Source organism: Sminthopsis crassicaudata, chromosome 4, assembly GCF_048593235.1.
Source record: "Sminthopsis crassicaudata isolate SCR6 chromosome 4, ASM4859323v1, whole genome shotgun sequence".
NCBI lineage: Eukaryota > Metazoa > Chordata > Mammalia > Dasyuromorphia > Dasyuridae > Sminthopsis > Sminthopsis crassicaudata.
Genome location: NC_133620.1, coordinates 270230577 through 270245767, shown reverse-complemented (window position 1 = coordinate 270245767; position 15191 = coordinate 270230577). Strand labels below are relative to the sequence as shown.

The 15191-nt window shown below is 31.2% G+C and overlaps 1 protein-coding gene across 13 annotated transcripts in view; it reads left to right on the top strand.

Moving 5' to 3' along the window:
* CD2AP (CD2 associated protein) overlaps positions 1-15191 on the top strand; it is a 156866-nt gene that overhangs the window by 55495 nt on the left and 86180 nt on the right. For 10 of the 13 annotated variants that reach the window (XM_074310716.1, XM_074310722.1, XM_074310718.1 and 7 more), the window contains 3 exons: positions 692-792; positions 9257-9377; positions 13316-13503. In XM_074310716.1, the coding sequence (XP_074166817.1) occupies positions 692-792; positions 9257-9377; positions 13316-13503 (410 nt within the window). The remainder of the gene's footprint in view (positions 1-691; positions 793-9256; positions 9378-13315; positions 13504-15191) is intronic. The other 3 variants (XM_074310712.1, XM_074310710.1, XM_074310721.1) reach the window with 1 other exon arrangement.

The following is a 15191-nucleotide window of genomic DNA, read 5'->3' as shown; positions in this document are numbered from 1 at the left end:
TAATAGCCTAATTGCCTGGAATACAGTACCTGAAGAGCAATGATATGAAATACATTTGGAAGGTTGGGTAACCATAAGCAAGCTTGATATTGATATAAAAGTAGTAGAGCTTCATGAAAGCTTTTTGAACATTTTATCTTTCATGCTATTAATTTGACAGCTATGTGGAAGACAGGTTAGAGAGAGATTTGGCAACCAATTGGATGACAGATTTTTTTCATTTTGTTGCTTTCTAAAGTAATGCAGAAGTATTTTTTTTTTAATAGCAGTTTAAAAAAATCACTTCTTAGACTTTGATCAGGAAATAATCAGATAATTATTGAACTGAAGTACTCTTTTATGACTCACCTGTTATACAAATATAGGCTTTTAAAAGTGTTTTTCTAGTCTTATAATTGGCAGTGTAATGTTTGCTTCCATGTAATTGGTGTATTCTGATGTACAAATAGAAATTGTCATTGCCCAGAAGGGTGTGTCTACTTTGTTAGTTTGCACTGAAATTGGAATAACTAGGCTGGGTTTTGGTTTTAGCATATAGACCATAAATTTAAGGTGGTTAACTCTCTTTTGGGCTTAAAAAGGTTTATTTTTTTAAATATAATTTTTTAAATTTAGATACAAAACCAGGGAGGTGCTATACTTATTTTAATACTACTCTAAAACTTAATTTTCTGCCATGTTTTTTCTTTAGAAGCAAAGAAACGGCAGTGTAAAGTTCTCTATGAGTATAATCCACAAAATGAAGATGAATTAGAGCTCAGACTGGGAGATGTTATCGATATTAATGAAGAGGTAAGGAAACATGTTAAACATATACCTTATTTAGTGCTTTGTTTAAAATGTGCTGTTTTTAAAAAAATTCACTATGTAGCTTCATTGCTGCCATTCCTTTAAAAGGATTCAGGTGTATGAATGCTTTGAATGAGAGTAAATCCAGTAAGTTTCAGTATATATAATAATGTTTACTAATTTGTGCAACTAAAGCAAAAATAATGTTTTAAAGTACTCATAAGTGTTTTCTTATGCATATTTAGATCTGAATGAATTCATTTTATTTAAATTCATATGTGTGATATGTTTGTAGACATTTAACACTATTGTAAAATTTTTTCTTTGTTTTACTTTTCTGTTGAAATTTTTAATCAAAGTAAATAGATAGTAGCTCTAATTCTGAGTTTAACACAGGCCTGGAGGGGGGAAAATTAAGTTGTTTTTTTTTTTTTCCTCTTGATAGAATTCAGTGGCATAAACTAATTTAAAAAGTTTTTGAACTTGAAAAAACATCAAATAAAATGACCAATTTGTACATATGAAGTCAGACCGAAAAAAAGGATTATGTATGAAGCCTAAAATCTGTTTTCCTTATAATTGTATAATAAATTCAACATGTGGCTTTTAGGATATTCCTAAATTTTTTCCTGTTTCCTTCTAGTTCTTTTTGTTCTCTCGTGTGTATTAAAAAATATTTCAGTGATACTCTTCTGATCCCTATACTGCTAGTCCCCATTTCTCTTACTGAGAGTTTCTAATTTAAAACAAAGCAAAAGTTTTTGTTTTTGTTTTTAATATTCTTAAACAAAGCAAATTCCCAAACTGACAATTTTGAAAAATTGATTGATTTTTGATTGACCTATGGCATAGATTCTTAACTTTTTTTTTTTTTTTTGTGGAATTTTTCTTGTCATTCTGGAGAATGAATCCTTTGGGATTCTCATACTGATATCGTTAAATACAGAAAATATTTAATATTACAAAGGAATGCAAATACATTGAAATATGAGTATGCAATATTTAAATTACTAAGTCATGGATCCCAAATTAAGAATTTCTTAGTCTTTTGATATCGTTAAATACAGAAAATATTTAATATTACAAAGGAATGCAAATACATTGAAATATGAGTATGCAATATTTAAATTACTAAGTCATGGATCCCAAATTAAGAATTTCTTAGTCTTTAAAGCATTTTGGATTTTCATGAAACTTTGTATGCTAGCACTCTTCCACCCTCCTACCAGGCATCATGATCAGTTAGAATTTTTTTTTTTTAATATTTTCAACTTCTGCCCACCTTTAATATAAGATTTATTTTGTTTTTAGAGAGAGCATTATTTTATAAATTTCATAGTAAACTATAATAATTAACTATAATTGTTAATTTTCATAGTAGTTAACTATACATTTTCTATAGTAATTAACTATAAATAGACTAGAATTTATATAATTAGAATTTAGAATATATAACTATAGTTATGCATATACCTATAGAATTTATAGTTATTTAATTATAAATAAACTAGAAAATTTAACTATAAATTTTATAGTAGTTAACTATAATAATTAACTATACTTGCCTTTAAGTATAAATTTGAAAAATAAAAAGCTACCATATATTTTGGTGAGTAGTCAGATTTATATTTTCATTTCATATGATATGATTGCTGCCACTTTATTTCCATGTGTTGATTTACTTACCTAAACTTTAAAGAGTTTTATTGTATTAATCCTTGAAATAATTATCAATATATGGGTTGGTAGGTGAGGCAGTGGATAGAGCAGTGGACCTGGAGTTGGGAAAATTTGAGTTCAAATATAACCTCATAAATTGACTAGCTTTGTAATCCTGGGCTAATCCTATTTACCTCAGTTTCTATGTGTATCAAGTGAAGAAAGGAAGTGGTGAATCTAGTATCTTTGTCAAGAAAACCCATTGGGGTCATGATGATTTAGAAATGCCTGATAATGACAAATAACAGCAGCAAATCAAAAATTCCTATTTTATTTCCCATGATCCCCTGCCTGCCCTCCCATCTCTCTCTCTCTCTCTCTCTCTCTCTCTCTCTCTCTCTCTCTCTCTCTCTCTCGTTTGTTTTGTTTTGGTCAAGCAAGTATATACATGAAAGAGTCTCTATAGTGCTCTTCAACTACAGTTTTATTCTTCACTTTCTTAAGCTGCCTCCCACACCTTTATTACAGCAAATCTTCTGCCTAGCATCTTCACCCTTAGTCTTCACACCCTATAAGGGGATTTTCCTAAAATACTATTTGCCTCATCTTAGCACTGTTTTGCTTACTGTAAACTTCTTTTCCTGCCTTTTAGGGTGATCTTTAGCCATTCAGAGTTCCAATTTTTATCTGTTTACCCATATTTCACATTACTCTTTCATATCTAGAGTCTACTATATTCTTAATGTCCTTGTCTTTTATATATGATGTCAGTTCCAGCCTTTTCCTTTCTTTTTACTATTTTGCCTATATATATCATCTTTATTCCTCTGAGAATTGAGGCAGTTTATCCAGGTTTTTCATCATGATTGTGTGGTGAAATCTCATAATGATGAATGTTCTCTTCCTCTTAACCAATCAAAATTCTTCCTAATGCTCAACTTAGTTGAGTTCATTATATTATCTGATTATTCCAGTTTTCATTGATTTTTCTCTTCTCTGAATTCCTTTTTATTTCTACAATCAAGACCATTCAGTTTTGCTTATAAAAATATGACTAATTTCCCAACTTTCAAGTCCTGAAAAATTATTTAATCCTATTTTAGAGCTACATGAAATTTTGATGAAATATCACAATGCTTTTTAGAGATGGAAGAAACATTCGATTTTGGAATCAAGAGACCTAATTTCCTTTATAACCAATATTTACTGGGTGACCATGGTAAAATAACTCCTCTTGATTTTGGTTTCCTCTTATCTAAAATGGGGATAAAGTAATATTTTCATTACCTATTTCACAGGGTCATATAGAAAATGCATTGTAAATGCACTATTTAAGTGAGTTACTTTTTAATGTTCTCTCTCTTCCCCTTATTTTATATATAAAAATACAAGGTCAAGGTGACTTCTCACAGTCAAAAGTCTTTCCTCTTACTATTATAGGATTTACAGCTGGAAGGACCTCTTATATAACTTAACTTCTCCCAGGCATTCTCATTTTACATGTGAGAAAATTTGAGCCCATGAAGAAAAAATGAATTGCCCCAAATTATACAGGTAGTTTAAGTAAAAAGCTAAGATGCAAACCTAGCTATTTGTGACTCCAAGTATAGTGTATTTTTCTGCTGTATCATTGAGGACCATGATGGTTGATAACCTGATTATCTGCATATTTTGGCTAACTGGTAGAACTCAACATGTCCAAAATGGAACTCTCTTATCTCTTTTTCTTAAACCCTTAATTCTCATTTTTTTTTTTAAATCAAGGGAGCAACAATTCTCCTTGTCATATAGGTTCACAACCTTAGAGTCATCTTTTAATCTTTTTTTTTTTTTTCATTCTATCTCCTTCAAACCAGTCAATTGCCATGTCTTCTTTGTGCAGATATTATAACTTTTCTTGACATTGCTCTAGTTCAGTTAGACATTCATTGCCTCTTCTGTAGACTTAAAATATTGTTGCAATTTTTTTCACTGTTTATTTCTGTTATGTATTCTTACTGTATTATAACTAACAATTAATTTGAACCCTGGCCATGCTGTCAAATTATTTTGCTTTTTTAACTTTTAAATGTTTATTGATAAATTTATTTACTCTAGTGAAGTAGCATTTTCCAGTATTTAATGAATATCAGGTACTTGTTATGTGAGGTACATTATGCTAGGTGCTAAGGAAACATGTAATAAAAATTAAGTTGTAATTAGCTCAAAATGCTGTGAAATCAAGTGAAATTATTTCTAATTGAGAGGGTCAGAGATTTCATGAACGAGCATTTGATTTGGGCTTTGAAGGGTAAATATAATGTTAACAGATGGTGGATCAGCAGGAAGGAAAGTATAAACTTTATAGAATGAATACCACATTTCTGTCAAAATTTACATGTACAAACGCAATAGTAAGTAAGAATATGGGAAATATTTAATTTACATTAATTAGAAGCTTAGAATAAAGAGGGGTGTGTGGTTTTTTTTTTTTTTTTAATGAAAAGGAAAGAAAAGTTTGTTAAAGACATATTTTGAAGGACTTTGTAATGCCAGGTAGGTGGTTTGTTAGGCACTGAGAAACTTTTAAAGATTTTTGAAGGTGGACTGCTTTGATTAGAGTATGTAGAATGAATGTGGAAAGGGGTGAATGGGTGGATAACCTTTTTGTTTTATATATATATATATATTTTATAATATTATCCCTTGTATTCATTTTTCCAAATTACCCCCCCTCCCTCTATTCCCTCCCCCCGACGACAGGCAATACCATACATTTTACATGTGTTACAATATAGTCTAGGTACAATACATGTGTGCGAATATCATTTTCTTGTTGCACAATAAACATTAGAAGTGGATAACCTTTTAAATACAGTAGTTGTAGGGTAATGACATTAAAGGAGAAGATAGGTGTATAGTAACTGGTAATTGAAATTTTAAGAATTAGCCAAAGTCAGTATTCAGAGGTCACAGGTATAAAACTGGAATATACTTTAGAGATTATCTAGTACAATTCACTAATTTAGCTGAGCAGGCTGATTTCAGAAAAGTGAGCAGAATCAATAGAATATTGTACAAAGTAATAATAAGATTATATGATGATCGATCAACTGTGATGTATTTAGCTCTTTTCAGCAATATGGTGATTCAAGGCAATCCACATCCAGGGGAAGAGGTATAGAGACTAAGTGTAAATAGAGGCATAGTAATATCACCTATTGTGTTTTGCTTGTGGTTTTCTTTTTTCCTTGTGATTTTTACCTTTTGATTTGGTTTTTCTTGCACAACATGACAAATACAGAAATATGTTTAAAAGAATTGTACATATTTAACATGTCAGATTGCTTGCTGTCTTGGGCAGGGAAGATAGAAAAGAAAGGAAGAAAGATTTGAAACACAAAGTTTTACAAAAATGAAGCTGAAACTTTACATGTATCTGGAAAAAAATACTATTGAGGGAAAAATGAAAAAAAACATCACTCATTTAATGATAAGGAAACTGAGGACTAGAAAGATTAAATGATTTTTTTTCCCCCCAAGATGTCCTAAAGTAGTTAAGTTGCATAGCTAGGATTTGAATTCAAATCTTCTGACTATAAATTTATCCTCTTTCCTACTGTATATGTTACCTTTCCAAGATAACGTGACAGTTTTAAGATGGATAAATGGGAATAATATACAATGCTGGTTTTAGAAATGATAGATGAAGAAGAGACTTTACCTTTGAAGGAACAGGTTGCTCAGATTTTATGTGCTGTGATCTTCTTTACAGCCCTTTTCCCCCACCCACTTCAGGACCTTGCTTTGTACATCATAAAAGAAATAGAGAAAATTATCAATAAGCTCTCAGTTTACCCCTCCTCTTCATCCCTTCATTCTTTTGAGATAGGGGGTCATTTCAGTTTGCCATGATTAACAACTCCTCTACAAGTATCCTTGATTCCATCACTTCTTGAGCTCTCTAATAAATTGCTTACATTCAAGCCTCTCCTGTTCTTTAAAAAAAAAAAAAAAAAAAAAGTGTCATTAGATCCTACCAAGCCTACAAGCTATCATTATATATCACTTCCTTCTTACCTAAGTTCTCTGGAAAAGCTTTTGGTATTTATTATCTCTACTTCTTTTCCTCCCCTGTTTTCCATTCCTCTGCAGGCTGACTTCCTATCTTATTGAACTGAAGTAGATTGCTCAAGAATTATAAGTGATATTTTAATTACCAGACATATGAATTTATTATTGATATTAACTTATTTCCTGTGGATCTTTTCATCATGATATTTATAAATGCCTTTTTTGTTTTGTCAGCATGATTACAATATCTGCTTTTTAAAAATTAATTTGATGCATATAGTAAAAATTTCCACATCCCCATTGTTTTGTTTTGTGTATGTCTTTGTTTTTAAATGTATTTCTTGTAAGCAACAGATTGTAGTGTTTGTTTATCTAAAATCTTTCACTTTTTAGTTTTATTGGTTTAATTATTCCCATTTAAAGTCATGTAAGTTAAAACAAGAGTTTTCCTCTTGTCACTAATAGTAATTTTTCTCCTAGATATTTTTTTTTCTCCTCTATCTTTTGCTGTAAACACAGTAGTGTGTCTCTTCACTTACTATTAACTTGATCTTTCCTAAGATGGCCTTATTCACACTGGCTTTTATCTGTATTTCCCATCCTCTTTCCCTTTGGAATTTTGCTTATTCTTTGCTACTTTCTTTTCTGATTTTATTTGGTTATTTAATTTTTCTCTACTTTTTTTCATCTTAGTCAAATAGGTTTCCCTTTCCTTTCCTCCCCTATTCAATAATTTTAAAAATTCTTTTTTTTTTTTTTTTTTTTTTTGCATCCCTTTTTGGGGAAAATTTATTTTAAAACAATTCTTTGATATACATATAATTTTGTCATTTTTTAAAAAGATTAAATTATTTGCATACTAATGAGATGGCTGTTTGTTTATTTTTACATAAAAAATTAAATCTTGATGGAATATTTATATTTTAGTGTTGTCAACCTTTTTGTGATCCCACATTCAGTTACATAACCTATATGAGATAGTAACCTACAGTTTGCTCTAGGTAACAGAGTACACTGCTCTGTGTGATAGAACTATTTACTCCCTCATGTCCCTGCTTATGCAGCCCACTACTGATCAATACCTTCCTTTTTTATTTATTTTTTTTTCCATTTGCTTCAAAATCTCCTTACTGGGTCCATTCCTTCCCACTTTTTCAGGTGCTAGTTACTCCTAGAAGTTGCAGCTCACCTCCTAGTATAGGACTAGTGGTCTTTGATGCATCAAACCTCCAAGACCACACCCAGCAAAAGGTCCCCATCTCCCTTCAGTCTTCACTAATTTAGTATTCATCAGTAAAATTCCCTTCCACTACAAAAATAAGGCCTATCCCTTCTCCTTCTTCCCCCTTTTCTCCTGATCATTTACAAAATTTATTGTTTCTGAATTTTAAATTATTAAATTTAACTACTATATGTTTTGTAATTTGCAACATTGGATTTTTTAGAAGTAATTTTATTAATTTTTTTGCATTCAGAATTGTATTACTTCTTGCATTATGATCAGGTTTTTTTGCTTATTATGTTCTTCTGAGAGACATAATACTTTGGTTGTTTATGTGCAACTTGTTCTCAAGATTGGAATGGTTTACTTCAATAAAGAGCATATTTCTTTAAATTTTTTTGTTTGTTTTTGCTTCTCTTTTTTAAGATTTTTACTTCAAATATTTGCCTTCCTAATTTATTGTTCTTTTTTGTTTCTTTGGTGACACTTGTCATTGTCTGTTAAAATATTTCTATTATTTTTGCTGTTCAGACCATAAATTCTTCTTTTATATTTCTCATTTTTCTTTAAGCAATCTATAACAGTGTGTTGTAACTCTATGATCCCCTCAAATTTCACAGGGTCCCCTTTCTTATGTGTTGGATCATTTTCCTTTATTTTGCAGCATTCATAGATGCCTGAACTTGGACACTAGATCTGGAGGCCATATTTCTTTCTGTTGTAAATGATTTCTCAGTTGATTTATCTCTGGTGGCTGGATCTCAAGAGATTATCATCTTCCTGCCTTACTAAACACTTCATGGTTCATTAGTCTAGATCTCCACTCCAAGTGATTTTTTTTTTTTTGGGGGGGGGCAGAAATAGCATTCTGTCTTTCTCTTTCTTCCCACCTTCTTGGTTTCTGGGTGTCTTGAAATAAATTTTTATTTTGTTTTTGAGCATGATTTCTTGTCATATCTTAATATTTTGTTTTATTTTTCTTTCTCTACAATATCCTTCAAGCATATCTCCCCTCATGCAGTCATCATTCTAGTTCATATCTCCATTACTTTTTGGCCTGATTATTATTATAATAGTCTAGTTCAACTCCCTACTTCAAGTCTCTCTTCACTTTAAATTCCTACTTCACATATTTACAAAAGTCATTTTCCTAAAGTATAGGCATCTCTGACTTTCTTTTAAGACTATGGTCAAATGACAATTTCTGCAGTTGTCCCAATCTTCCCAGTTGATAGTGCTTTCCCCTCTAATGTCACCTTACAAATATACTAATTGTTTTGTACATACTGATTTATGTTTTTCTCCTCCAATTAAAGGGCAGGACCCTTTTGGCCTCTCTCTCTCTCTCTCTCTCTCTCTCTCTCTCTCTCTCTCTCTCTCTCTCTCTCTCTCTCTCTTTGTGACTCCTTGAGGCTTAGCTTAGTTATTGGCATATAATAAGCACTTAATAAATGCTTGATGATTAATCATTGCTCTGTTAGTGTTTTGGTTATTTTCTTTTAAAAAAAAATGCTGAATTCTGAACTCTTTTAGGTAGAAGAAGGCTGGTGGAGTGGAACTTTGAACAACAAGTCAGGACTGTTTCCCTCAAATTTTGTGAAAGAAATAGAGGTAGCTGAAGATGGAGAAGCCCATGAAGTTCAAGAGGAATCAGGTAAATCATGTTGAAATTGATGTGTAGCATAATATTTTGTTGATTTATCAAGTAATCAATAAAGTTGGGAAGCATTAAAAAAGGTTACCTGATAAGGAAATAGAGTGTACTGTTATACATATTTAAGAACTCCTTCTAGTAACCCTCTTAAAGATGTAATCAGTAATTTACTAGTCTTGTTTGTTGACTATTTGAACTTTTAACTAATTCTCAAATAACTTCAGACTCTGTGAAATGATGAAAGGTGTCTTAATGATAGAATCAAATGAGGTAATATTTATAAAGTACTTAGCATAACTATTCACTCTAGAGCATTAAAATTTCTTGTGTTTGGCACATACACATAGACATATGTTTATGACATAAAATAGACATTTATTTGAGTCTATTGCATTGACCTCCCAAAATCTGAGCTATATGTATTTTAAACTCTTCCTTTAAAATGACATAATGATGCATTTTGGATCAAAGACTTAGTATTATAAAGTTACATATTGATTATATATTAATCAATATTTTTATTCAAGATCTTATTTTTTCTTAATTTTTTTAAGTGAACACTTAACTGGGAGACAAAAGATCTTGATTCTCTTTTAGCTTTGCTATTAGTCATGTGACCATGAGTAAGGCAATTAACTTTTATGAAAAGACGATATCTTTCTTGCCTTCCTCACAGGACTATTATAAAGATCAAAGGCAATAGTTCATGTGGAATTCTGAAACTAAATTGCTTTACATTATGGAGAAATATTAATCTTTATTACTTAACTCTTTGTTCTACAAAAAAAAAGGCTTTTTAAAAAAAAGGCTTTGACCTTAAAGCAGTGAAATTTTGATTTAACTTTGGAGAGGTTAAAGAAAGCACATAGCCTTATGTAATAAATGTTACAATTTTGCTATCTTGCCTTAATTATTTTTGCTATTGGTAAAAATCAAAATAATAAATGATTGCACAAATTTACAACAGTGACATAGTACTTTACTTTAGTTCACATATTTTTGATTGAGTCAAAACATACAGAAATGGGAGTATCTTACATTTCTCAAAGAGATCTCAGGCTGCCTAGTCCAACTACCTTCTGAGTCATGAAATATATCCACAATATTTTATACAAATAGTCTGGAGTGCCAAAGCTCAACAGTGAACATAGCTTAATGGTAAAAATAACAAAGAGCTTGTTTTTTAAGCTATATAAGGAGAAAAAGGAAGATCAAAAAGGAATGTGAATCTCAATTTGAGCAGGATAAAAAGGTAACAACAGGGCTTATTTTACTTGTTTTCTCTGCCAACCAATCAGTAAACATACTTTTTTTTTCAGTTGCTTGTAAAATGTCAGACATAGTGCTAAGGATATAGAGAGATAAAGAAAAATGGATACAGTTTTTGCCAACTTAAGGAGCTTACATTCTAATGGAGAAGAAAACAGGAACACAAAACACATGCAGAGAAGACAGAAAAGGAAGAGCAGAGGCAGCCTTGAGAAAAGTGGTATTTGAGCTGAGTCTCTAAAGAAACTAAGGATTTCAAAAAGAGTGAGGAGGAGGATGGTAGGAATTTTAGGCCTTGGAGCTGGCCTGTACAAAGTATAAACCATATGGAATGGAGTTCTCAGAAGAGACCAATGTGGAGACACAGAGAATTTTCCAACCTATTTAAATCTTTAAAAAGAAATGTATAGAAGATGGAAACAAGGACAGGTAACAGAAGACGAATTTAATAGTGAAGTTTTTAATGTCTTTTAGCTAGGTTTTTTTATTTTAAAGCAGTATTTTTTTAGCTTTTTTTTGCCTTTTGAATTAAAGTGAAAATTTTAATTTCATTTGCCTAAGTTCTCTATTTTAAAGAATTATTTCCTTTAGTATTTTTGCCTTTTTTTTTTTTTAAATCAAGCTCTGTTTTTTGTTTTCTTGCATTGCTCTCATTTTGTCAAAATTTTCCTCTACCCCTCTTATTTGCTTTAGAAAATTATTTTTAGCTCTGTCATGGAGTTCTATTGAATTTGTATTGAATTAATATTTTTAGACCTTATAGTTGTTTTGACAGCTTTGTCTAATTGAGTCATATTCTTCTTTTCACCATAGTACATTTTTATATTTGGGCTCTTTTTTTGGTTATTTGCTCATTTTTACAAATTATTTCTTCTTGACTTAGAACTTTTGTTAAAGTTTGTATTCTGTTCTTTTGTTGTGTCTCTGGTTTCAAGCTTTTTAGTATTGCTATTTTCAGAGCTAGTTCTGAAGGTTTTGAAGTTTTTGGTACTTCTGAGATGGTGTGATTTGGGGAATAGGTGTAGTCACTACTTTTCCTGATATGTGTTCTGGGCCTTACCTGGGTAAGCTCCTGATCTCTTGGTGTTTCAATTGATAAGACTGTTCAGGACTCCTTTTTCCTTTTAACTTCAGGTACTCCCCTCATTCCAGGAAGTAGATATTGATTATGGAGTGGCCTGAAAGCTCCAGTGTTAACACAGAGATCCATTTAATCCTTTTCTGATCAGTTGTTTGATCTTAGTGTATCTGTTATGAGAGCTCTTGAAGTTTCTACTACTTGGAGGCAGCAAGTTCATGGCTATTGTAAGCACTATGTGAACTCTGAGTCACTCTCTACCCCAGTGTCACACAGACCTTTTCCTCTAATCTTATAAGTTGCGTTGGGCTGGAAAAATGGTTTACCCTGATCCTTAGTTGGCTCTGATCCTCTAGAATGTGATTTGAGATGCTATTTTAAAATTGTTTTGGAAGTAATTTTGGGAGAGCTCACCTATAATGCTTTGTCCACTCCACTGTCTTAACTCCACCTCAAGAAATCCCTTTTTCCCTGTTTTTTTTCTCTTAACTTGTAGTTGTAGGAGGAACTAGAAATAGCTTCTTTACAAGCACCTGATCAAATTCATTTCAGCAACCAATTCTACCCTTTAATCAGTACCAAATCCAAAATAGAATTTTCTTTACTTTTCCTGGTAGTAGTTCTCAAAATTCTCAACAATTTTCAAATTCTCAAAGTCTGTCCAGTTGATTGTCTTTTGAATGGTCCCCTCCACCTTTTTAAGGATAAATTAAAAAGGAAAGTAAAAAAAAATTAGCTACTTTTCTTTAGGGAGAAAAAAAAAAACTGAGAGCTCATTTCAGTCCATGTTTATAAATTGGAAGTCTTATTGTGTGTATGTGTAAAGCCTATACTTATGCTATAAATGATGAAAGTAGAGTTTTTTAACTACTGGATATATATATATATATATATATATATATATATATATATATATATATTCATACATACATGTCTAATATATACATGAGGGAACTTTAATCATCTAAACATCAAGTGAAGCATTCTTCCTGCTAAAAGCAGGGTAGTTGATAATTTGTTGACTTAGTGATCATTTAAATTCACAAAAGATGGAGAAAAAAGGGGAAATTCCCTCCTGAATCTAATGATAAGTGTGATAAGGCACTAAAGCAGAAGTCCAACCCTACTTTTCCTGTGTTCTATAGTTCTGCTAACATTTTCAAGAAGCTATCTTTTTTAGCCTCTCAATCCTACATACATTTCTCTCATAATAACCATATTCATTCCCACATCATATTATTTTCACCTTTCCTCAGTTCTGTAGATATTTAGTGAATAATTATATAATGTTTTTGTAAGTATTTTTCGTTACTTTGGAAGAGTATCAAAAAAGTATATGTTAATGATCCTTATCCATTAAGAGGTCATGATTCAATTTGGGAAGCAAAATAGAGAGATATGGACCAGTTAAGATAAACTTTAAGGTAGTAGATTATTATCAAAATGTCTGGTGTATACAGTCAGTTATGTTAGAATTCAAGAGTTAATGTATCCTGGAATATTTAGATAAGCTTTGCCAGGTGGAGTGAAAATCAAAATTTTTTAGTGTATGTTTTTTTGTACTACATTTTCTTGATTTTTTTTTTCCCAGAAGCTGTTTTTACTAGCCCTACCTCACCAATAGTCCCTCTAGGAAATGAGAGTGAAACTGCAGTTGGATCAGTTGCACAGCCAAAGAAAATTCGAGGAGTTGGATTTGGAGATATTTTTAAAGAAGGTTCAGTGAAGCTCCGAACAAGAATGTCCAGTAATGAAGCCGATGAGAAAAAAACAGACAAGGTACAGAATTGAACTTTGTTATATCGCCTGTTAAATTCACTTCATTCTTATTTCATTTGATTTTTTTGAGATGATGAATAAGCTACCTATTGTTATACCTAAAAAATCTGAAATATTTTCTCACATAATTTTAATTAGCTCAAGTTGCATATTTTATAATTCCTCTTTTCTTTTCTACTAAAATATTAAGCAGAAGTCTCTCTTTAAAATTAGTTTGTAAAATGTATATCAATAATAAAATGGAGAGAAATATTTTAATTTCTTTCATAAATTGCTCTCTCATTTCTTACTGTGAGAGATGGTTTTCTTTTTTTCTCCAGGCATTTGGGGTTAAGTGACTTGTTCAGGGTCCACAAAGCTAGTCATTGATAAGTGTCTAAAAGCAGAATTGAACTCAGGTCCTGTTAACTCAGGCCCAGTGCTTTATGCATTGCACCATCTAGCTGCACCCCTCAAGAGATGATTTTCATGAAGTACTTTACAGTCAAATATTTGAATCACCATCAAAATTGTTTAATTTGACAAAAAATTAAACCTATTGGGGATTTTTTTTTTTACTTCTGTTGTTCAGTTCTTTCAGTCATGTCTGACTCTCTGTGACCCTATTTGAGATTTTCTTAGCAGAGATACTTTAGTGGTTTGCCATTTCCTTTTCCAGTTCATTTTACAGATAAGGAAACCGAGGCAGATAAGATTAAATAACTTGCCACAGAATCACACAACTAGGAAATATCAGAAGCTAAATTTGAACTCTGGAAGATGAGTCTTTCTGTTCAGGCCTGGTGCTCTATCCACTGCACCCCCTATGTATCCTGAGAAATGTGACTATAGGAAATAATAAGTTGTACTAGCTAGACAAACAAATTCATAGTAAAACATTTTTGAAAGAATAGAAATTTTTAAATCTGATTCACCCTTAGGAGGAAACAGTTAACCAGAAGTTTAATACCTTTTACAAAAACATTTAGCAATATTTACTTTCTATTTTCATTCTGAAATGGTTGATAAGCAGTTCTTAAGTTTTTTAAACTGACTATTTCAACTAATTTTTCACTTAGTTGATCTTTTAGCCATATCTTTAGCTCCTTTTTATTGCTAAAAAAGAAAGATGAAAACCTTCTGATGTTTCCTTCTAAGGGTTTGACACCTTTATGATCCTTGGTGTTAAATAGATTTATATGGAGTCTGTCATCTTTTGAGGTTTTTTGGACACTTTCTAAATTGACCATATTAATTGCTTTATTGTAGATTGTAAATTGTAAAATACTTACTCTTTGATGACAACTGTTTTGGGTTTTTTGTTTTGTTTTGTTTAATATTATCCTCCTATTCTAGCAGGGCAAAATACATTTGAATTGCATATAAAAGGAATGCCATCATTTTAGATTAGAAGGAATAATCCTAATATTTTGTGATTTTATTAGGTAATCAGTAGTGACAGTGTTAATTCCCCCACTCAAAAGAAATAAAATGAAGGCTCACAAAGCATTAGCCATTTGTCATAGTTTTATTGCTGATTCAGAAAATTGAGGTATCTGGGGGGTTCTTTAAAATATTTAGTTAAGAACCTACTTTCAAGAGGTGATAGGCCTCATATCTGTAACAGAAAAGACCTGAAAAAGACATTAGATCATTAGTGATCAAGACATTTAATTAGAATAAAGAAATAACAGTTTCTCTTCAATAAC